Source organism: Ictidomys tridecemlineatus, chromosome 12, assembly GCF_052094955.1.
Source record: "Ictidomys tridecemlineatus isolate mIctTri1 chromosome 12, mIctTri1.hap1, whole genome shotgun sequence".
Taxonomy (NCBI): domain Eukaryota; kingdom Metazoa; phylum Chordata; class Mammalia; order Rodentia; family Sciuridae; genus Ictidomys; species Ictidomys tridecemlineatus.
Window position 1 is genome coordinate 78,220,196 of NC_135488.1, and position 25,112 is coordinate 78,245,307.

The 25,112-nt window shown below is 40.8% G+C and overlaps 2 protein-coding genes across 7 annotated transcripts in view; both read left to right on the forward strand.

Annotated features, from left to right (window-relative positions):
* Psme4 (proteasome activator subunit 4) overlaps positions 1 to 1,609 on the forward strand; it is a 98,382-nt gene extending 96,773 nt beyond the window's left edge. For all 5 annotated transcript variants that reach the window (XM_078029175.1, XM_078029176.1, XM_078029177.1 and 2 more), the window contains one exon: positions 151 to 1,609. The gene's annotated coding sequence lies outside the window, so the exon portion shown is untranslated. The remainder of the gene's footprint in view (positions 1 to 150) is intronic.
* A 4,610-nt stretch (positions 1,610 to 6,219) lies between these two features.
* Gpr75 (G protein-coupled receptor 75) lies at positions 6,220 to 18,080 on the forward strand. Of its 2 annotated transcripts, none has more exons than XM_005322001.5 (2): positions 6,220 to 6,707; positions 13,103 to 18,080. In XM_005322001.5, the coding sequence occupies exon 2, from the start codon at positions 13,219 to 13,221 to the stop codon at positions 14,842 to 14,844; it is 1,626 nt and encodes a 541-aa protein (XP_005322058.1). In that variant the 5' UTR covers positions 6,220 to 6,707; positions 13,103 to 13,218; the 3' UTR covers positions 14,845 to 18,080. The 2 variants fall into 2 exon arrangements, with proteins under 2 accessions (XP_005322058.1, XP_040126607.1); XM_040270673.2 differs by lacking the exon at positions 6,220 to 6,707 and adding an exon at positions 10,857 to 11,477.
* Positions 18,081 to 25,112: the final 7,032 nt, after the last annotated feature.

Consider the following 25,112-nt stretch of genomic DNA (forward strand, 5'->3'; position numbering starts at 1 on the left):
ATCTGGATTCTGAAGTATTTATTACTTATTCTTTAGGAAGGAATGGTCCAGAAGCCTTTTATTGGGATAGGAAAAATAAAATATAATTTATTGGGTTTTTAGGGTTGAGTGTCTTGTTACCTAATTGAAATTTTTTCCTTCCTGATACAGATGACTAGTCCTCACTTCAGGCTCTTTTCATCAAAAACTCCAGATCCTCAGGTACCATCTGTGGTGGCTCTCTGCAGATTTAAAACTCTGCCTTTGTTGAGCTCTCATAATTTTGATGATTTCCATGTTTGGTCTCATTAGTCTGTGTCCACAGGTTCTCAGCTGCCATTTGGTTTCTTGATTTGTCCATAGTGTTTCCAGAATATACTTTTTGTTTGAGGCATCTGACAAAGTCACAAAGTCTCAGACTAGAAATTATTACCCAGTACGAACATGGCATCTAAGGCCAGACAGTCTAGGAACTCATTAAGAAAAAAAAAATTCTTTTTTTTTTTGAATGGAGAAAACCCATCATTAATACAAGTCCTGTCATTTCACTCATCTCAAATTATTTTGAGTTTTCCCAAATGGCTGTTGGATGGTAGTAGGGCAGTGGGCCATAAATCTGAAGCCTTGAGAGCCTTGGAGAGCCAGAAGAGGAAAGGAAAAGAGGAGGGCAACTCTTGAACCTTACCGATGACTGATGAATTGCTGGACCAAGTCACAGAAGCAAAGTCTGTTTCCCAGACTGGAGTTTTTGGTGCTGAATAGAGCCAGTTGCTGAAAGAAAAAAAAATGGGGGTTTGTTGAATAAATTTTTGATTGATTGTTGTGTGTGTATACAATGTGTGATTTTGAAAATAAACAGCAACAACAGTAAACATCCTGACTGGTTGGTTTTTACCTATATTCTTTACAAATATTGTTTGACCCACTTTGAAAACTGTTATATTTCACCTAATGGAAGACTGCTGTGTTTGTGGAAAATCTGTGATTTTTTTTCTTTTATTTTCTGCAGAATCGTTGAGACTAATAAGGCTTGGTATTTAATTGACTTGTTTAATATATGTTACATAGATGTAAAAGATTGTATAAACTATAGCGATAGCATTGGCAAGACTTTGTACAGATGCAGCCTTTCACACGACACCATTGTGTAGTTAATTTGTAAAGATTCACATGTAGCTCTTTATTATAGTGATTTGGGGCTTTTGTACCCATTGAATGCCTTTTTTTTTTTTTTAAGTTATTTTCTTCATGTTACAAAAGCTGAAATGTGGGATTTTTTTTAGTTCATTTATCATTAGAATGTCTGAATTTTTATGTAACTTGTGTGTGCATCCCAAATTGCTAACACATGTTTGCCTATAACAGATTTATAGAGTGCAAGATATCTTCTAGATTGAAATAATTCACAAGTTGGTGAATGTCATAACACACCCTGTACAGTCTTCCTTAAAGGAACACCACAACATTTTTTAGTATCTACCTGCTGAATGACTCAATCTAAGCACAGCAGTGGTCCTGGTACAGTATTTAAGTGTCAGCATACACAGGCGTAATCCCTGTATAGAGTAGTGCCAAACTGATTATTTCAATTGTGTAACTAGTTAAAACCCAATAAATGTATTGTTTTTAACACCTGGCTTTTGTCTTCATTAACAGGAGAAGACAGTTCTATAGGCAGTGGCTCTTGTGGATTCCTATTGCCGTCCCAGATTTGGATCTAGAATTCATTCCCTCTGACCAAAATGAATTCAAATTATGCCCTGTATAGTCCAGTAGCTTCTAGCCACATGTTTCTTTACATTTAATCAAATGAGAAATTCATTTTCTCAGTTTCAACTAGGGACATTTTAAGCACTTTTTAGCTACATGGCTAGTGGTTGTTACCACATTGAGTAGCACAGATGAACTTTTCCATCATCACTAAAATTTCTGTTGAATAGCACTAACCTAGAAGATTTTTTTCTCAAATCAATATGCCTGCCTAAGAATCATGAGGGAATTTTGTTAAAATGTAAATTCTTATTGTTTCCACTTCATGGTATCAATGTCTGTAAGACCTTACATTGTATTTTGACCAGTTTAGCTTTTTTAACTTAAAACTATATGAAATTATACTTCAGCAGTGGTTCATAAGTGGAAACTAATTTTAAAAAAGATACTGGGTGCCCTAGTATGTTTCTCAACTAAAATCCCTCTGGAGGGGGCTCAGGCATCATCTTTTTAAAGCTCTGATGATTCAGTTTTGCAGCCGGGATTGAGACCACTGATAAAAACCTTTAAATCTCACTGTAGACTTAAAACAGGGTACCTTAGCCTGAGTAATATGATCCCCAGGTGACTCCAGGTTTGGATGCTGCTTATTATCTTGATATTTTCCCCTGTATTATAATGCAAATTTTCTATCAGTGGCCTCAGGAATGAAAGGAGGAAGGGAAGAATGTGATGGCTGATGTTGTCTAAAGTAGTTCTTAAAATGGGACTGGAAGCAGGCATGGAAAAGAGTGTAGGTTTCTATAAGCTTCATGAGAAGGAAAGGAGAAAACCTCTTAGAGGTTGTAATTTTTTTTTGAGAGAGAGAATGTTTTAATATTTATTTTTTAGTTTTGGGTGGGTACAGCATCTTTGTATGTGGTGCTGAGGATCGAACCTGGGCCGCACACATGCCAGGCAAGCGCACTACCGCTTGAGCCACATCCCCAGCCCCTTAATCTTAGGTTTTGAATACATCCTATGCAAAACAAATTGTGTTTCAGAATTTAGGAGGGAATTTTACTCACCCGACTTTTTGGTACTGGGGATTGAGCTCAGAAGCACTCAACCACTAAGCCACATCCCCAGCCCTATTTTGTATTTTATGTAGAGAAAAGTTTTCACTGAGTTGCTTAGTGTCTCACTGTTGGGAAGGCTGGTTTTGAACTCACAATCCTGCCTAAGCCTCCCTAGCCACTGGGATTACAGGTGGGTGCCACTACTCCTAGCTACTCAACATTTATTTATTTTGGTGGTGGTGCTGGGGATTGAACCCAGGGCCTTTGAATGCAAGGCAAGCACTCATATGAGCTATATCTCCAGCCTACCACCTATTCTTCTTGTTATTGTTGTTTAAATATTTTTAGTTGTAGATGGACATAGTAACTTTATTTGTTTATTTGTATGTGGTGCTGAGGATTGAACCTAGGGCCTCACACATGTGCAAGGCAAGCATCTACCACTGAGCTACAACCCAGTCCCTCACCTGTTCTTTTAATGCAAATGACTAATAATTCAGGTGCCACTGTGTACAGTACATGAGAAAAATGTTTTCGAATATACGAAATACTCAGCATTGCCAAGCTCTTTAATGTTGTTGGTGGTGTTGTACCGGGGAATGAACCCAAAGATTCTTAATCACTGACCTACATCCCCAGTCCTTTTTATTTTGATAACAGGGTCTGTCACTAAGTTGCTGAGCTGAGGCTGGCCTCAAACCTGTGGTCCTCCTGCCTCAGTCTCCTAAATCACTCGGGTTACAGGCGTGCTCTACCACATCTGGCAATTTGGGTGATTAGTGTGGTCAGAGACCAATGAGAATTTTGTTTTATTGGAAATATTTTTTCTTCTTCTACGTAGCCATATTTTTAAGTGCTTTTATGGACTTTTGTCTTAATATATCATGATTGCTTCTGAGTATTCCCCTATTGAACATCAAGGTTGTTTTCTGTTCCAATTGCATTGTGATGCTCATTTCCATACCTCTATACCTTAAACCTTTTGTTGGAGCAATTCCAAGGAGTCAGATTTTTAGGTCAAAATCTAAACATTTAATGGCTTTTATTTGTTTTCTTCAAGTGGACATGTATCAATTTGCATTGTAATTATAGTTTGTATTGGAAGGCTGGTGCCACTGCAGATTGGTAGCCCATTTGTGTTCTAACATTATTATTTGCAGGTTTCCCATTTTTTGACTACTAAGACAGTGTTCTCTCCAGGCTTAGCACACTTCACTTACAGATTTTGTATGTATTCTTATGTTAGGTTTAGCCTTGCTTACAGTTCTGGAACTTTGGTGGGTCTTAATTTCCTCTTTTACATCTTTAGAATGTTTCATAAGATGTGAAACACCCCCCCACCCCATTGAGATCCTTTCTTCCATAGGTGTGACCCATGGCAGCAATCCAACCTGAACCAATTGTAACCTTCTCCTCTCATAAGGCCAAATGTCTAGAAATGAGCTGGCAAGATTTAATTCATTAAGAGGCATGTAACTGATCAGAATATCTTCTCTAAATGCCAGCTCCACTCTAGAAGCTAATGAGTCTTTTTTTTTTTAAGAGTGAGAGAGAGAGAAGGAGAGAGAGAATTTTTAATATTTTTATTTTTTTTTAGTTCTCGGCAGATACAACATCTTTGTTTGTATGTGTTGCTGAGGATAGAACCCTGGCCACACACATGCCAGGCGAGCGCGCTACCGCTTGAGCCACATCCCCAGCAATGGGTCTATTTTTTTTTTTTTTTAAAGAGAGAGAGAGAGAGAACCTTAATATTTATTTTTTAGTTATCGGCGGACACAACATCTTTGTATGTGGTGCTGAGGATCGAACCTGGGCCGCACGCATGCCAGGTGAGTGCACTACCGCTTGAGCAACATCCCCAGCCCCAATGGGTCTTTTTTTTTTTAATTATTTTTTAGTTGTAGTTGTCAATACCTTTATTTATTTATTTATTTATTTATTTATTTATTTATTTGTTGCTGAGGATAGAACCCAGGGCCTTGAATGCGCTAGGTGAGTGCTCTACCTCTGAACCACAACCCCAGCCAGCTAATGGGTCTTTTTGATTTTTTTCCTAGGGCTCAAAGTCACCAATACCAACAACATGTTAGGCTGTTACATTGTATCTTGAGCATAGTGGCACATGCTTGTAATCCCAGCAGCTGGGAGGTTGAGGCAGAAGGATCACAAGTTCAAAGCCAATCTCAGCAACTAGGCCAGGCCATAAGTAATTTAGCCAGACTTTGTCTCAAAATATAAAAAGGACTGGGGCTGGAGCTCAGTGGTTCAGCACACCTGGGTTCACTCCCTTGTACCAAAAGAACAATTACATTGCAAGTGTTTGGGAGAATGAAGCTTTTTTTTTTTTTAATTTATTTTTTATTTTGGGGGTACTAGAAATTGAAATCCAGGGCCCTTTACCACTGAACTACAAACCCAGTGCTTGTTATTTTGAAACTGGGTCATGCTAAATTGCTGAGGCTGGCTTTGAATTTGGGATCCTCCTCCTGAGCAGCTGGATTACAGGTGTGTGCCGCCATACCTGGCTGAAGTGTGGTCTATGTATAAACCATTTGGAACATTTTCTTAAAGTTATTTATAAACAATTCTATTGCATAGTCAACCACTGGACAAAATAACCTACTTTATACATTATTCAGCCCTCTAGTGTGTTCTTAACAAAATAGTACAGGGAATTGGGAAAGAAATTTGCATAAATCAAAATCTTTGGTATTTGTTGGTTATGATCCTTAGAAAAACTGTTAGCCAAAATGGAGATTGCGCTAGCAACATTCCAACTAAGTATTTCCCCTGAATGCAGTAAACGTTCCTGTTTTCTGGTCCCAGGTGAAGGAAAGGGCAAATGGTATCCCTGAGGAGGTTAGAGAAATAGTAAACTCATTATGAATTATTTTGCAAGTTGTGTAGACTTACGAGAATGGGAAGATGGCAGTTTTTTGTTCTTACCAAAATAAGCCTAGCTGGATACATTGCATTGTTGCTTTTAAAGATTTTTTTTTTTACATTTTATGATAGTATTAAACAATAAATATCCCATGATTTCTTATTTATTTCCATGGTTTTTTTCCCCCTAGTTGTTGTTCTTCCCCTTGTTAAGTTTCTTCAGTAAATTCATTGATATCTTGAGAGACTTAGGCAAGTTAGAGTTGGTTTGATTTAAATTCTGTTATAATGACTATAAATTCTATGCCGCCAGCCAGGCATAGTGGCACACCTGTAATCCAAGCGACTCGGGAGGCTGAGGCAAGAGGATCGCAGGTTCGAGGCCAGTCTCAGCAATTTAGCGAGATCCTGTCTCAAAAAATAAAACGGTCAGGGAATGCGTCTTAGTGGTCAAGTGGCCCCGAGTTCCATCCCCTGTACCAAAATAAATTCTATGCCGCAAAGTTTCAAATTGGACACCTCCGCGGATCTTGTCTAGGAAGAAAAAATACTGCAGCATATGGAGAAGCTAGACAGGCTGGCTTGAACGCACAGGGACTTGGGGAGGTGGGCGGCGGGCACGGTAGGAATCCCTGGAACCCTGCTGCACTCCAGTCCGTCCTCTAAGGCGAGCCCCTTGCTCTCCCCCTCCTTCCCACTTCGCTTGCCCCTTTTCTGCGCTCTACTTCAGCCTCTGCCTATGGCGGAATCCAGGCTCCCCCCACGGCAAAACGGCGAGCAGAAAAGGGATTCTGGCTCAGAGTTGGGCGGCGGGAGCGGGCGGCCTCGGGGCACAAGGAGACCCGCGCGGGGGACAGGCGGGGCTCGGCCTGAGTGTCGGACCGAGGGGGTGGCGCCCTCCGCGTCTCCGTGACTGCGCCTCCGCGCCCCCGTCTCGCCGAGGCTCCCAGGATGCGCGGAGGCGGCGGCGATGGCGATGATTCCTCCAGCCCTGCATCATCCAGGGTGCCGGGCGGAGCTGGGGTCCCGGCTGCGAGATGGAGGAGGAGGGGAGGCGCTGCGGCCACCCGGCAGGTGAGAGGTCGCTCTTTGGAGGAGGACGAGCCACCCGGACTGGGGAGGCCAGGCCTCCAGGAGGCCAGGCGGGTGAAGGAGCAGCGCGGCCGTGCTGGGCCAGGCCGAGCCGCCCGGCGCACCTGTGCTGGTGCGGCCTTGGGAAAAGCCTTCTCTCCTGTCCTTCCCAGCTCCCAGGCTCTGCTGGGCCGGTAGAAACCCCAAGCTACTGCAGGTGCCCGGACTTAGCCCTCCTCATTACACCAACCTTCAGCTGATTCTTCTACAAGCGTCTTTGGATAGGCTTAGGCCCTCTTTACCATCATCTCTCCCACAATTCAAGATTCCTCACCCATCTCCTGTCCCTGGTCGGCGCCACCCTCCCCTCTCCCGGGTCTCCCACTCCACTTGTTCTCAGGCTGGGATCCTGCCTCAGCCTTCCCATTATTCCCAGCAAGTGACCCAGATCTGACCTTCCCTACCCCATCAGGTGCTCAGGGCTTCAAAAGGTACTTCATCTGGGTAAAAGAGGCAGAGATTTGAAATGATTCAAATCTAGCCTGAATCTTAGTGACCTTGGGCAAGTTATCTAACCTCCTTGAGGTTTTTCTGATCAATACAAATACAATGAGCATATTAAATTTAGTATGTCTCTGTGAGGGTTAGGTGCTGAAAATACCTGCCTTGAGGGAACTTAAGACATTATGAGAGAGAAAAAAAAAAAAAAACTTAGTTGGAAGAATCCAGATCATGATTTGTAAAGGCAGGTATAAAACACCTTAATGTTTACTAAAAAATTAAAACAGCACACTAGCAAGGATTCTTCATACATTTTAATGAAAAATAATCACCTTGGTGTGATACATTTCAATTTTCTGTCTTACTACTAATTTCTTATGGACTCTCCTCAGTAGTTTAAAAAAAATGCATGTAAATTCATTCTTATTTTGGCTAGTGTGCATACTTAAAACTGTGTCCCAGCTTAAAAATTTTCAGATTCTATGGCTTTAATCACATCTTCCAGGACCTGTTTGTAGTCCCAGGGAGAAAAGAGTAGCTTGGATGCTGGCATTGAAAATAACCTTGGTAACATTTAGGATATTAAACAGATATTGATTTGCTACCCTCCCCAGTTTTGTATTTCTGCCATCATAATTTCGTTCTCATTTTGTGATTTTGGTCTCCTCTTAAAAGTTCTAGGATTAAGTACTAAGACTTTCCCTCCATTTCCTTTATTGCTTCTACAATTCCTCTACCAAAACCTTTTCTTCTGTCTTCTTTTTCACTCTTTTCTCCTCCAAGCCCTTGATTCCTTCTTTTGTTCTAGTTATCCCAGTAAGAGTCATCTGTAATTACTTTATATTGGAACTGTAATCGTTAGGCTTGTCAAAAAGCTATACAGAAGTTTCTATGTATCTAATATAACTATATATAAATATGCATATGCAGATATGTAGCTAGATGTAAAGATAGATGTGTATATTTATGGATGTATTAGAATTTTGTGTTCCAGGAATTTTTCAATTAAGAAGGGATTACAATACCTACTTCATAGGATTATTGTGAGGATGAAATAAAGTTTGATAACTTTTATAAAACTTCTACCATGGAGCCTAGAGTATAATAACCACCCAATAAACTATAGCTACTACCCTTATGACTTGGGGATTCCTCCCTTGATCTCTTTATTCTTTTGTTTAGTATGGTGGTAAAGAATGTGGGACTTGTGGCACAAGTGTGTAATCTCAGCACTCAGGAGGCTGAAGCAGGAGAATCCCAAGTTCAAGGTCAGTCTCTGCAACTTAGTGAGACCCTGTCTTGAAATGAAAAAAAGGACTGGGGATGTAACTCAGTAATTAAGCACCCCTAGGTTCAGTGTTGATACTGAAAAAAAAAAAAGGGCTGGAGATATAGTTCAGTTGGTAGAGTACTTGCCTCACATGTACAAGGCCCTGGGGTTCAATCCCCAGCACCACAAAAAAAACAAAAAACAGGCTTTGAAAAGCAATTGCTTAAGCCAGCTTCAGCAAAAGTGAGGCACTAAGCAACTCAGTGAGACCCTAAATAAAATACAAAATAGGGCTGGAGATATGGCTCAGTGGTCAAGTACCCCTGAGTTCGGTCCCTAGTACCCCCCCAAAAAAGAAGAGCAATTGCTGGGCTGGGATATAGCTCAGTTGGTAGAGTACTTGCCTAGCATGCACAAAGCCCTGGGTTAAAAGCAATTGCTTAGGTTCAAATCCAAACTCTGTTACATTGTTAAATGATATCATCTCTCCTTCAGTTTTCTCACCTGCAAAATGCTGATGTTATACAATTTCAGGATTGTGAGAATTTAAAATTCGTAGTGGAGAGCACTGAGAACAGTGCCTGCACATCATAAGCACTCCGTAAAATAAAAATGCTAATAACAATATTGATGAGTACATTGCCATTATTATTTCCTGACATAGAATTTTTTATTTTTTAATATTAATTGAAAAATTTAAAATTTATTGACAAAACATAACTGCACAAAGTGAAGTTGTTGTTCAGTGCCTACAAATAATCTTTTTTCCTCTTTTATCCTTGAGTAATGTTGGTGCCTCATCATCTCATTTTCCTGAACCCTTTCCTATTATTTCCGGGGTCCTCATAACTTCCATCATTCCACTTCTTCATTATTACCCACTTATTTCTCTGAGCACACCAATTCCAGGTGCTCTAAGTTTCCCAGGCCAAATTCTTGCTTCTGTTTTCATTCTTCTTGATTTGTCTACTTCCCTAGAGGAAACCTTTGGTGGAGGCAGAGGGGTAGCAATAAGACACTAGTATTCTGTTCTTCCTGCCTCTTTAAATGGGCTTCTTCCACTTGCTTTTTCATAAATTAACACTAATCTTCCAATTCAGTTTTTTAAAAGGTTTGAAAAACTTGTAAAATGTTTTATTAGTGCATATCAATTATATAGAATAATGGGTTTCTTTTTTTCTTTTTCTTTTTTTTTATGGTATCGGGACTTGAACTCAGGGGTACTCTGAGTCACTTCCCCAACCCTATTTTGTATTTTATTTAGACACAAGGTCTCATTGAGTTGCTTAGAGCTTCACTGTTGCAGAGGCTGGCTTTGAACTTAACAGTTCTCCTGCCTTAGCCTCCTGAGCTGCTGGGATTACAAGAGGGCACCACTGCACCCAGCAAATAATGAGTTTTTTGGTTTTGTTTCTTTTTTTGTTTTGTGTTTTGTTGTGGTTGTTGTTTTGTACTGGAGATTGAACCCGGGGATGTTTTATCATCGAATGACATCCCCAGTCCTTTTCTGTGAATTTTGAGATATGGTGTCACTAAGTTGCTGAGGCTGGCCTTGAATTTGTAATCCTTCTGCCTCTGGAGTCACTGGGATTATTGGCTAGAGTAATAGGTTTCATTGTGTCATACTTGTATATGAATATCAATTAACAATTTTGAGATGATACTGGCAGTTTAACCCTGGGACACTTAACTGAGCTATATCCCCAGCCCTTTTTATTTATTTTTTATTTTGAGACAGCATCTCACTAAGTTGCTTAGAGCCTCACTAAATTGCTGAGTCTGGCTTTGAACTAGGATTATAAGCATGCACCACCACTCCTGACAATAATTTTTTACAAGCAGCAAAACGTCTTTTTTTTTTACAGGAATGCAGTCTTTAAAGTCTTTAATTGGAAACAATAAGAGCTATCCATTATTATTTAATTCTAATTATCAAGAAATAGGGCTGGGGTTGTGGCTCAGCAGTAGAGAGCTGGCCTGGCACGTGCAAGGCCCTGGGTTTGATCCTCAGTACCACATAAAAATAAATCAATAAGGGCTGGGGTTGTGACTCAGTGGTAGAGCGCTTACCTAGCAAGTGTGAGGCCCTGGGTTCAGTCCTCAGCACCACATAAAAATAAATACAATAAAGGTATTGTGTCCGACTACAACTAAAAAAATCAATATTAAAATATCAATAAAATAAAGATAATATTGTATCCAACTAAAAAATAATTTTTTTTTAAAAAAAAGAAACAAAGGTTCAGGATTTACATTTTTTGTCCCATAGAATATTTTTTTCATACTAGAAATTGAACCCATGGATGTTTAACCATTGAGTCACATCCTCACCCGTTTTTATTTTATTATTATTATTTTTTTATTTTGAGACAGAGTCTCACTAAGTTGCTGAGGATAGCTTTGAACTTGTGATCCTCCTGTCTTAGCCTCCTAAATCCCTGGGATTACAGGTGTGCACCAACACACTCGGCTCCTATAGAACTTTTAAAAAGTTGCAGAAAAGTTGTTTTCACTTTCCAGTGGAGAAATTCACCATTTTGTCATGATCTGCATGCACTACAAGGCATGTAGTGGGAATGTAGAAGAAGCAGTCTTCTCTCTTGAAAGACACCAGTTAGTCATACGGAACTTCCAGAGCTGATGTTTGTCTGGTACTGTTACATGATGAGAGGCTTCTGTTTTGGGTAGAAGCCTCTGCTTGGGGCCCCTGTAACCCCTCACGGACTTGGCCCATTCTTCTGCTCCACCTTGATCCAGTGACTAAAGGGTTGATGACTAGAGGCCTCTGGGGTGTAGCTTGAGCTGGTGGTTAAATATTCTGAACATCAGCTGTGGGCCTCCCCATTGCCATTGGTGGTTCCAACAATGTTGGACCGAAGCAAATGCTTGTTGGTTGGCAAGAATAATGCACTGAACAACTTGGTCTGTTCTGCTGAGAGCATCTTTGGGAGCAGGATGGACACCAGGTCACCACAGGTCTTTGGGACAATGCAGACGATTATGTGAGTGTACATTAGATTTCATTGTACAATAGAAATAAAAGGGGGCAAAGAGAGCAAGGGGCAGTGTCTTTTGTCTTCAGCATGTAGCATAAGGCAGGACGGTGGTATGCATATAATTAGTGTGCATTGAGTGAGTGTGCACTCCTGCTTTGTCAGGAGGATATTCCTGTTGAAATAATAGCAACTCACATTTATCACATTACTTAGAGTTTACAAAGTAGTGTGTGTTCTCTCTCTCTCTCTCTCTCTCTGTGTGTGTCTTTGAGAAGCTATGGATCAAACCCAGGACCTTTTGCATACTTGGCAAGCATAGAACCACATCCCATCTCCCTAAGTGGTTCTTTTTTTTTTTTTTTTTTAAGAGAGAGAGAGACATAAATTTTTAAAATATTTTTTTAATACTTATTTTTTAGTTTTGGGCAGACACAACGTCTTTGTATGTGGTGCTGAGGATCGAACCCGGGCCACATGCACACCAGGCGAGCGCGCTACCGCTTGAGCCACATCCCCAGCCCCCTAAGTGGTTCTTTGAACCACTTTTATTCCACTTCTTAAAAAAACTTTATTCAACTTATATTTTTTATTCCACTATATATTTTAATTTTTATGCCACTGTTATTCCAGATACTCTTTGTTACTTTGATTTTTTTCCCCCTCAGAAATGGAGGGAATTGCCCAAAAAATCTCAATATGGGAAAAGAAAGAAATACTGGAAAATAAAGGATTGTTCCTAGGAAAAGAAAGAGGATTTGTTAGTGATGTACGGGAACCTAAATGTAAGGCCACATCATGCACCAACCTGATCTTATTTAAAGCATATGCTGTTTTTTTTGCCCCAGTCCCTCTGCTGCAAAGACCTCCTTTCCTTCTCCGGAGCCTGGGTCCCACTGCCTGCCCCTCACCTTTCACCCAGTTAGCTTCTACTTACTAAAACTCCCTTTCTTCTTTCCCAGCTTCTCCCTGGTTGGATTAGTTGCCTCTTTTCTCCTTCCATAGCACACTGCAACCACAGTAGGCTGCAGTTACATTGTTAGGTTGATCTTCTACAGCTATGCCATGATTTCTGAAGGAGAGGTTATGTTCATGTATATTTTCAGTGCCTGGCATGGAAATGTTTCCAAAAGTATCATCTGCACAGCCCTCTGTCAGAATATCAAGGGATGAAGCCCAGAATCTGCCCTGTAATGAAAAACTTTTTTCTTTTTTTTTTCTTAGTATTGTGGGTTGAACCCAAAAGCACTTTTCCACTCTTTACCACTGAGCTACATCCCCAGCCTTTTTATTTTTTATTTAAATTGCTGAGGCTAGCCTCAAAGTTGTAATCCTCTTGCCTCAGCTTCCTGAGTTGTTGGGATTACAGGCGTGTGCCACCACTCATTAAACTTTTTAACATGCTCCCCAGGTGATACTTAATCCTATTTGGAAACCACTATGTCATAAAACTAAATTACTTGGATGGATTTATTGGGAGGTGATCATCTCTTTTTCTGTGTTGGACTTTGTGAAGAGAAGCTGCTTTCCATGTATGAGGCCAGGGCTGAGAAATTGTAATGCTTTCATAAATATTAATAATAAGATCGTGTAGTAACCCCTTTCTGTGTCTGGGTGTGCATTTTTGTGTACAGGCTTATCTGTCTTGGGCCTCTTTTGTCACACGTCGCTCATCTGTGAGTTGAGGCTCTGACTGTCTTCCCACTGAGCTTTTTTGGAGAACAGAAGGAAGAGACATTTCTCTCTGAAGATGAACTCAACAGACCCCCTTCAGGATGCCCCCAATGCCACCTGGCTCCACGTGCCTCACCCGCAGGGAGGCAACGACACCTCTCTCCAGGAGGATCTTCAGGACCTCATCCACATGGCCACCTTGGTGACCTGCACTTTTCTGCTTGCCATCATCTTCTGCCTGGGCTCTTACGGCAACTTCATTGTCTTCTTGTCCTTCTTTGACCCAGCCTTCAGAAAATTCAGAACCAATTTTGATTTCATGATCCTGAACCTGTCCTTCTGTGACCTCTTCATCTGCGGGGTGACGGCGCCCATGTTCGCCTTTGTGTTGTTCTTCAGCTCAGCCAGTGGCATCCCGGATGCTTTCTGCTTCGCCTTCCATCTCACCAGTTCCGGCTTCATCATCATGTCCCTCAAGACGGTGGCAGTGATTGCCCTGCACCGCCTCCGCATGGTGCTGGGGAAGCAGCCTGATCGCACAGCCTCCTTTCCTTGCACCTTGCTCCTCACACTGCTTCTCTGGGCCACCAGTTTCACCCTCGCCACCTTGGCGACCCTGAAGACCAATAAATCCCACCTCTGCCTTCCCATGTCCAGTCTGGTGGCTGGAGAAGGGAGAGCCATTCTGTCTCTCTATGTGGTCGACTTCACCTTCTGCATCGCCGTGGTGTCTGTCTCCTACATCATGATTGCACAGACCCTGAGGAAGAATGCACAGGTCAGAAAGTGCCTCCCGGTCATCACAGTGGATGCTTCCAGACCACAGCCTTTCATGGGGGCTCCTGGCAAGGGAGGCGGAGATCCCATCCAGTGCACCGTGCCGGCCCTCTACAGGAACCAGAATTACAACAAACTGCAGCACGTTCCCACGCACGGGTACACCAAGAGTCCCAACCAGCTGCCAACCCCTGCAGCCAGCCGACTCCAGCTGGTATCAGCCATCAACCTCTCCACTGCCAAGGATTCCAAAGCCGTGGTCACCTGCGTGATCATTGTGCTGTCGGTCCTGGTGTGCTGTCTTCCGCTGGGGATTTCCTTGGTGCAGGTGGTCCTGTCCAACAGTGGCAGCTTCATCCTTTACCAGTTTGAACTGTTTGGGTTCACCCTAATATTTTTCAAGTCAGGATTAAACCCTTTCATATATTCTCGGAACAGTGCCGGCCTGAGAAGGAAAGTGCTCTGGTGCCTCCAGTACGTTGGCCTGGGGGTTTTCTGTTGCAAACAGAAGACTCGACTTCGAGCCATGGGAAAAGGGAACCTCGAAGTCAACAGAAACAAATCCTCCCATCATGAAACAAACTCGGCCTACATGTTGTCTCCAAAGCCACAGAAGAAATTTGTGGATCAGGCCTGTGGCCCGAGCCAGTCAAAGGAAAGTGTGGTAAGTCCCAAGATGTCTGCTGGACATCAGCACTGTGGTCAGAGCAGCTCCACCCCCATCAACACTCGGATTGAACCCTACTACAGCATCTATAACAGCAGCCCTTCCCAGGAGGAGAGCAGCCCACGCCACTTGCAGCCAATCAACTCTTTTGGATTTGCAAGCTCCTACATTGCCATGCATTATCACACCACCAACGACCTAATAATGCAGGAGTACGACAGCACTTCAGCTAAGCAGATTCCAGTCCCCTCGGTTTAAAGTCAGGGAGGCCAGAGAATCTTGTGCAAATGTTTTTTTTTTGCCTTCTCACACTGTTTGATTTTTGAGAGCCGCCGCAGAACAAAACTTAAAAGATTCAGCTGAAAAGTTGGCAGTTGGGACTTTTCTTTTGTCTGAAATATTAATGTCTTGATTTGATTTGTAATTTCTTAATATTTTAAGATATGATGTAAAAGTTTATTTAGCTTTTTAACCCGGACCTGTTACCCAGTCTTTTGTGCTGAACCTTTAAATAGAGGCCAGGAATGGTGATGATATGTTCAAGTAGGAAATTGACTGACTGGTTGTAATTCTCTGAGTCAGTATTATGGGTCTACAAAGATATTGCTGGATTTTGTTTTTTTATTTTATTTTGGTGCTGGGGATTGAACCCAGGCCCTTGCACATGCTAAGCATGAACTGTAGCACTGAGCTGCACTCTCAGCTCTAGATATGGATTAAAAAAAAAATAGACGAACTTGAAGGTATGAGTTGATTTTTTTGTTTAGTTTGGTTTTTGTTTTCTTGGTATGGGGGACTGGACTCAGAATTACTCTGTCTCTGAGCTACATCCTTAACCCTTTTTATTTTTTATTTTCAGACAGGGTCTTGCTAAGTTGCTAAGTTGCTGGCCTCCAACTTGTGATCCTTCTGCCTCAGTCTCCTGAAGGTGTTATTCTTTTAAGAATGTAAAATTTGATTCTTTGAAGTCCTGAAATAGGGATTAATACACTTTTTGGTAAGCAGGTTTATTTGAATAAAAATAACATTGTTAAAACAAAAAAAATTCACAAATATGTTACCTATATTTTTGTCCTTCTCAAAAATTCACACACAAGCATTAGGTACTTTCCTTTTATAAAACAGTCAACTAAGAAGTTAGTGTATGATTATTGCCATTTCTTATTAGAGACATTATTATTCTGTGTCAATTGAGGTAGCTGTATAGTTCTTTAAATTTTTTATTTTTTGGTACTGGAAATTTAACCCAGGGTACTTTACCATTGAGCTACATCTTCAGCCCTTTTTACTTTATTTTTATTGAGACAGTGTTTCACTAATTTTTTGAGGGTCTGACTAAGTTGCTGAAGCTGGCCTCAAACTTGTTATCCTCCTGTCTCAGCCTCCCCAGTTGCTGGGATTATAGGTATGCACCACCGCCTCTGGCTGTATAGTTCTTTTCAAAAGAAAGATATTTTAGCTTGTTACAAGTGAATTACTATATTTTGGAACGATCTTATCCAAGAATCCTAGTGCATGGGGCCTGCCCCTATAGTATAGGCATTGTTCTTGGAGAGGGTTGTTAGGTGGGAGGCAGTGTGAACTATTGTGTCATTCATTAGGCCATCTTGGCATAGAGATGGGATTGGGAGGTTTTCCTACAGTGTAAGAATATTTATTAAGTACCTGTCAGTATTCAAGTAACTACTTAGAAATAACTCCTTTTTCTTTATTTTTATATCATTGTGGTAGAAAAATTATCAAGGTGATATATTTTCAAACTGTTTTATTTTTCCTCCCACTATTTTTTTTTTTTTTTGCCAAATGGGGATTGAACCCACGGCCTTGTACACACTAGCAGCCACTAAGCAACATCCCCGATACCCCACTCTTTTTTTTTTTTTTTTTTGAGCCAGAGTCTCTCACTAAATTGCCCAAGCTGGCCTCAAACTTGTGGTCCCCCTGCCTTGGCCTCCCAGTAGCTGGGATTACAAGAGTATGCCCCATGACTCCCAGAACCTTAACCTGGAAACTAGATTAAGTATCTCTGTACCTGAAACCAATTTTATTCTATACTCTGTGATTCTTACGATAACAATGTGAACTCACATTTTTATGTAAAATATTTTCATTATACAGTCAGTACTTGACCTCACTGGAATTTTGGGACTCAACTATTAGACTCAAGCATCACACTACAAAACCTATCTTTATAAGATGTTGTATTCAAGAATTACTGTTGCACATTGGGAATTACTTTGTTCTTTTGAATGAAAGACAGTCCATGCATAGCGCCCCTCCCTGAGCCTGTTCCTAAGTAGAGGTCCTGGGAGACCTGGGACAGAGAGTAGATTTTCAACTAGCGTTCACTTCCACCTCATCTAGTGCCTCACACCCTCCAGTATTTACCCGGTCATTTCTATTTCTGAGATTTAAGTATGAACTATAGGATTTATTTGGTTTTTAAATTCACCTTTCAGAACTGACTACCCTACCTACTCCTTTTCTCTCTTCCTCCCTCCCTTCTCTTCCTTTCTTCCTTTGGTTTTCCTATCGAATTTTATAACAGAAGATAACATATTCACTCTCTCACCATTTTTTTTTGGGGGGGGGACGGTAATTGAATGCTATTTTTGGAAGTCACTATTACCTATTTCAATTGTGCTTTTATATTTTAATACAATACTGTATTTATTTATTAATACTCCCATGAGATAGGTTAATATATACCTCTTTTTAACATCCTCTTCCAAGACAATTTGAAGGACTGTGTCAAATTAAGAATCAGAGCTTTGTCTTAAGTCAGAAGCTAGTGGTCCAATCAACCAAACACCTTTATAATTCATAACATAAGTTGAGAAGATCCTTCCCACTTTTTTAAGGTATATGTTTTTGGACAGGCATTTCAAATGTGATTTCATAAAAGGGTATAACAAAAGCAATTTCTATGTATAAAATTTTAAATGTCAGATTTCCTGTGTGACCTTTGAGTTTGAGATGTTTTGACCAGCATGGGGCCCATCTTTGGGAAGTAAAAATTATAGCATAAAGAGAACTAAGCATGTGAATATAAGGTATTCAGTTCTTTATGCTCTTCAAGAAATTATTGATTTAATTTGCATGAAATACATAATGAGCTAGATTCTTAGCTCCTCTTCACGTCTATATCTTAAGTAGATATAGATATTTAGACAGAACTTGTCTCTACATAAGTTATGTATGTCTATCTATACCTATTTAGTAGTAACTAGGTATAGATAGACATCTATAACGTGTCTCTTTATAAGGGCTAAAATGAGAACTAAGAGTAATGAGAATTCAATTGAATATGATTAACTTGCAGGGTATATTAACTAGTTCTCTTGATGCTTTACTGTGATGCAAAGTATGTGAGGTCTTTAAAACATTTTATAATAACTGTTCTTATGTTAACCATTAGGCCAGATTTGTATTTCTGATGCTTTTAATGTACTTTTAAAATAAAGTTTGGAAAATAAAAATATTGAAAATCCTAACATTTTGAACATCATGTTTCAATATGATGACTTTCCTGTTCAGACATTTAAAAACCATGAGAGCATGGCAGTTGGCATGTTTTGTTTTGTTGCTACTGGGGATTGAACCCAGGGGCACTTGACTACTGAGCTACATCCCCAGTCCTTTCAATTTTTTATTTCAATACAGGGCCTCACTACACTGCTGAGGCTGGCATTAGACTTAATGATCCTCCTGCCTCAGCTTCCTGAGTCTCTGTTATTACAGGCGTGCACCACCACACCAGGCTGAATACCCTGGTTTTTTAAAAATGATTCTCCATAATCTGGAGTCTCCTCTTCCCAGACTGCCCTCTGTTCACCGTTCAGGGGCCATGTGTACCTGGAGACTGCAGAGGGATCTTTGACTCTCCCAGAGACACTCACTTTTTCTCTTTATTCACCTAAAGCAGTTGCTTTTCTTTTTCATTAAGGAAAAGATTTCTGGGAGCCTCTTAAAAGAGATCTGCTCCGTGCTCTCCTACTGAAGTGGAGGAAGGGAAACAAAGGTTAGTTAGACACCAAGCCCTGTGGAGTGGTGAGGGGAGAGGCTCTACTGTCAGGGAGGGAGCCTTTAGAGAGGCCAGGCCTAGACCACCCGGAGGACTCTGCTTCTGCGGTTGACTGGAGAATGTGCTCCGTGTGCATCAGCCCAGTGTTGAGAATGTGCTCGAAGCTGTGAGGGGCAAGAGAGCCCACGTTACCTCCCAGAATGGCCACTTGAAGTTTGATGAGTTTATTTTGAGGTGATGGAGAAAGAAAAGAAGGAACTGAGAGGAGAATATCTCTTCCTTTCTGCCCCCAGCCCCAAAGATGAATCTGTACATTGAGAAGCAGATGCTGGCAGTGATTATGTCGATACTGAGTCTCTGGGCTTTCAATACCAGCATCAGTGAATGTATATCTCGAATGTGTACCTCTAGTCTGACCTCTCCCTCGACTCCACGCTGGTGTGTCCAATTGCCTATTTAACATCTCTGCTTGGATCTCCAATAGGCCTCTCAAAATGTAACAGACATGAAACTGAACTTTTGGTTCAATACGACTCCCCACCAAACTTTCTCCTCCCTCTATTTTGTCACCTCAGTAAAGGACACACAGATACACAGGAGCACAGCTCAATTTGGTGTCCTTGACTCCTTTCTTTCTCCTGCATACTGCATCCCATCTGTTTGACAAATGCTGAATCACCTCACAAACATACTCTGAATCCAGCTATTTCTCCTTTCTTCCCTCCCCACGCCTTCTGGTCCATGTCTCCAAACTCTCTCACCTGGACTTTTAAACTGGTCTCACAACAATGTCCCAGCCTTTCTTTTTTTTTGTGTGTGTGTGTTATGGTCTCTTGCCTATGTCACAGCGATCCTCTTAAAGACATAAATGTCACTCTCCTGTTTATAGCCTTCTGGTGGCTTTCCCGTTGACCCCACTTAGTACAAACTTTGAAGTGCTTGCCATGGCCTGTGTTGCCCTAATCATCTGGTCTCTGGTTTCCTCTCTCTGTCCATTTCCTTTCTTTCACACCCTGCCCAACATGTTCAGGCTGCATACGCTTTTGGGCCATTTCTCACATGCCTCAATTTTATCCCATGTCCGGGACTTCCCGCAAAAATCCTTCACCTGGAATGATATTCCCCAGGGGCCTTTCCTAGTCCCCTATTTGTCGGAGACCAGCTCCAACAGGGGGTCTCAGGAGACGAACGGATGGTGAGGAGTCGGCGAAAGAGGGGGTGGAGAAACAACACAGACACCAAAGTGAAGGTGTTGATCCCCCTCTTTACTTGTGAAGTTGATCATATATACTTTTAATTTTGGCAGGCTTACAGTACTTTGTGGTTACAAAACAGGAATCATTATTCAAACAAAACAAAATATTACGTAGCTACAATTAGAATAGAAGAATGTATCTTGGCTTATGCATAAGCAAGCATTTGTACTTTCAGTTCGCATTTTGCTTTGAGCAGTTTCTGCTTAGTTAACTTTTAATAATAGTTACAAATGTCCCAAACTATTGGCCTATACCTTGACTATTCTTTCTTGACTTACTGACTGGAACCGGTGCCATGGTTACGGCAAGGGGTTGACTTGTTATTACTTTTAATCAAACAAAAGTAAGAGCACAAACCATTGTGCACAGGAACAAGAACAAGTTGCCCAGTACTAAGCACTAATCTATCTTCTTAACATTAATTTTTCTTCTCTAGATTTTAATTTAATTTCTCAAAAACTTCCTTGACAGGAATACAGGGAGTTTTTCTTTAGACATTAACAATTTACACTCCACAGCTGAATCATTGCATTTAGAGCAAACAGATCTATGCTTTAGAAGTAGTTACATTAATTGGGAAAGTCATGATTTTTCCTTTATACTTAATGGTCATATGAGAAATCAAAACTATACTTATTAAAGGAATACAAAAACAAATCAGCCCATTCCCAGAAACATACTGCGCTCCTCCAGAGGATGGACGCCTTGCGCCATCCACCTCAGTAGGGCCTTGCCATTGCCTGAGTCAGGGGAGGGGCGCAGCACCTATTCAGTGTGGCTCTCTGTTCCGTCAGTCTCTCTCTCCACCTCACCTGATTTTTCCATAGTCCTGATTTGTTTCCTGACATTATGTTACTGTGTTGGTCTGCTCAGGTTGCCATGTACCATAGACTGGGTGACTTACACAACAAAAATTTATTTTCTCCTGGTCTGGAAGCTGGAAGTCCAAGATCAAGGTACTATCAGGGCTGATTCCTGATGAAGCTTTCTTTCTGACTTTTAGGTGACTGCCATCTTGCTAGATGGCTTCACATGGCAGAGAGGGAGGAAGCCAGCTCTTTTGTGTCTTCTTTTATAAGGGCACTCATCCCATCATGAGGGCCCCACCCTTATGACCTCATTTAACCTTAATTGCCTTCTTAAAGGCTCTCTCTCCAAATATAGTCACATCAGGAGTTACAACTTGAAAATATGAGTGTGGAGGAACACAGTTCAGTCCTCAACTGTTGTATAGAATTGCTTACTCGCTGTCTCCTCGCTAGAATCAAGCTCTACTGGGCAAAGACTGTCTATTTTTGTTCAGCATCATATCCTTAGTACCTTGCAGCCCTAGTGGGCTGTTGAATAAATGAGTCAAACAATAAATGAATGAGTGAATGAAGCCTGAAAGTTCTGTTGACACATCTGTTTCTGGCTGGCTTACAATTTCCCCATGTTTGGTATTTTCTTTATCCTTCTCTATTTTCCCAGAGTGACTGTCAGTCAGCAGGGTGACCGATGTCCTGATGTAGGAGGACTACAGGGTCCTGTTCCTGGCTCTTCACTCAGAGAACTGTTCTCCAGCTCTGAGGGCTGCCAGACAACCTGTGTTCGTTCACCCTGAAATTCCTTAGCTCGTGATGGTGCCTGAAGTTATTGAAGATGAAACAAAATCCTTCTGCACCCACGAAGGAATTGCAGAAGAGAAGAGATAATCGGTTCTGGAGGGAGATTGGAGAGGGATACTACCAATTACTATAAAATATACCACAATTTGAAAAAAGGTGAAGATTTAGGGAAATTTTACTTTCCACAAGAAATAGTTAATAGGCAGTCTCTTTGGGTCCAATGCCTTTGAGATGAATTTTACCAAAGTATCACTTCATTACTCACAGACAACTCAGTCACCTTTACTTCCCCTCACCCAAATAAAGCAGAGTCTCAACACCCTTGTCTAGTGTTGAGCTAGTTCATGGGTTTCTCTGTGTTCAGTTATGTGAAGGTTTGCTCTTTCGACATGGTGCTGCTCCTTCAGCTCCCTGTAGCGTGCTGACGAGGGGGGGATCTTCCTGTTGACTCTCCGTGTGGGAATCTTGATTTTCATGCCAAGTCTGGTGTTCTGCAGAATGCAGCTTGTTCAGATGCCAGGGAGGCCTTACAAAACTGAGCAATTCACAAAGAGTGCTCTATGCCTGTCTCCTGCGGCCAACGTACTAGGGGAGGTTTCATAACCTGTGTCAGTGCTGTAGAATATTTTCCACAAGCAGAGTATCTGGATTATTTGTTTGGCTGTAGGAACAGCATATGTCAAAGAAATTGTAAAAGCTAATATTATTAATATGAATGAGGAAAGATAAAGGAAGTTTTTTATTTTTTTAGGAGTTCGGAGTACCTCTGAATTGGAGTATTTTCAGTTCTTAGAGTAGGGAAAATACAACAGAGGAAAGAATACACCCACTGCACTCTTTTGGTAGGCAACTACAAAGGCTGAATGTAGCTCGGTGGTAGAGCGCTTGCCCAGTATGTGAGGCCGTGGGTCCATCTGCAGCCACATACACACATATACATGGGTATATGGAACCCCAAGAAAATGGCTGTAAAACAGGGAAAAAAATTACATGAAGACAAAACAAATTGATAAAAAAATTCTGTTCCTTTTCTTTTCTGAGCCATTGTAAAACTGCAGGAAATTTTTTCCCCCTCAAACTACCAAGCACAGCCCCCCAAAAGTGTTAATCTTCAGGTGAAGTGGCACCCACCTATAATCCCAGTGACTCAGGAGGCTGAGACAGGAGAATCTCAAGTTTGATGCCAGCAACTTAGCGATAACTTGTCTCAAAATAAAAAGTTCTGGGGTTGTGGCTCAGTGGTAAAGCACCCCTGTGCTCAATTCCAGTTACCTCTTCTTCACCGCCCCCCCAAAAAAGTGGTATTTCATAAAAATAACATACTAGAGAAAAATGACTCTCATATATATATATATATTTCTCTTGCCAGGACAAAATTAATTTCCCTCATTTTACAGGCCCTGTTGTTGAGCTTGTCTGTGTGTTCTCTCAGGTGGGAGGTGATAACAGAGTGGTTCCTGGGGCAGGAGATGTTTCTATAAATAAAAAGCACTGTAGCATAAGTTATGAATATAGACTCTGGAATCTGAATGGAGAAAAGTGTTGGCTCAGCCACTTGTAGTTAGCTCAACCCTGAGTCTCATTTTGCTTCTCTGTGGTTAAAGACATAAGTATACCTCATAAGATTGTCATTGTAGGCTATATGGTGGTTAGCCTAGTGCCTGGTACTTAATTGATGTTCAGTATGTGATAGCTGTCATTTTTGTGATTATAAAAGCACATTCTGGAAGTCACCTGTCATCCTGAAAGTCAGGAAATAATGACCTCTTGGTGTAGCTCAGCAGTACAGTGCTTACCTAGCAGCAAGTTCATTGTTTTGGGCTTTATTACTGAGTGATTTCAGAGAGTAGGTTCAACTTGCTGGGTTTTCAAACACTAAACTGTTGGACTTTTAAATAAGTTTGACTTTTCATATTATGTATTTACTAGATAAAAAACTATTTTAAGAATAAGAAGCTATATAATATTTCTTAAATTCAAGGCAAAGCACACTTTATTCTATTGAAAGGTACTAGAAAGCAGTTTAACAGATTTGAAATATATAGTAGATGATTAGTTGTGAGATTTAACAATATTTTACACTCTTACAAATGTCTTTGGTTATCATTTCCAGAAAATTCTGTCTGATTTACTTGCTTTGGGTGGACATTTTTTGCGTCAGATGTAAAACATACTAAAATGCTTTACAATTTACAAATAAGTGTGGATGTAGGACATGAAAGCCTTATATTTCGTTTATTAATAATTTGATCTTGTTTCTGTTTTTTAAATTTTGAGACTGTCAGACTTACCTTCATTTTCTGTAAATGTTAAAGAGTGGAATTCTAGTCGTCTTCAAACTATAGATTCTTCCAAGAGCTAACCATAAATATATTCTTTTTTCCCGAATCAACGTGAAAAAGTATTGTGAGATACTAAGACCTCAGTGATTGGAGCCATGGTTGGTGAGAATAACCTTTAACCTCTATACCAAAATTCAGATTTGTGTATACCTGATAATGTGTCATCTTAATGCTAATATTTAAAGTGACAATTCCATTTTTCTGGAATGTGACAGGGACATTAGTTAACCTACAATGCTGTAATTTGGTGAAAGTGAAAGATAAAGGAAGGTATCCCCACCAACTCCTTTCTTCTATATATGTAATGCCCTCCTCAGACAATTTTGTGTTTCTGACTCATGAATGACAGCATCAGACCACATTACTATGTGATACTGCGGCTTAATTCTTCTTTAACAGATGGAAAATGAAAATTTATAATATTTTCTTCTCACAACCTACTGGTTCATCTTGCTTGCTTAAACAACCTGCTTTTCAGACTATTTGGCATGGGATAAAGCATCCCCTTCTGGTATAGTGGTTGATGGCTGCTCTACTATGCCTGCCAAACAAGTAAAGAAAAGAAGTGGAGAAACGAATTTTCTCTTAAGCCAGGTCACCATGGCAACATATTTTGAAAACTTTTACCTCAATAGCTCATTGTAATCTACAACATCCTAACTCGTTGAGGCCCTAAGCAATTTAGTGAGATCCTGTCTTAAAATAAAAAAAAGAAAAAGGGCTGGGGATGTGTCTCAGTGGTTATGCACCCTTGGGTTCAATCCCCAGTACCACCACCACCACCAAACCCCCCCCCCCAAATCCATGCATATGAAAGATAATTCTATTTTTACATTTAAATGAAAATATAAGAAACTAGGAATATTCTAGAAATAAAGTTGAAAGTCAGATTTAGGTGGCTAGTATTCATTTTAATTTGAAGCTCCGGTTGCAAATACTAACAATTCAAGATTTGGGCCTTGATTTTGTGGTAAAGAAAAAAGGCTTAAGTCTTTTTATGCTAGTGTTTTGGACCTACTGGGTCAATAATTGAGTCTTATGAAGTACTAGATAGTTTAAATGTGGTCATAAATGAGGCCAGGTCTGTGTATCTGATTAAATGCGAAGGTTATTTCACCAGGGACCGTGCACAGGCGCACTATTCTGGTTTGAGAGAATTTGTTGCCAACATTCCTTTCATCAAGAATACAGACTATGGGGCTGGGGATGTGGCTCAAGCGGTAGCGTGCTCGCCTGGCATGCGTGCGGCCCGGGTTCGATCCTCAGCACCACATACCAACAAAGATGTTGTGTCCGC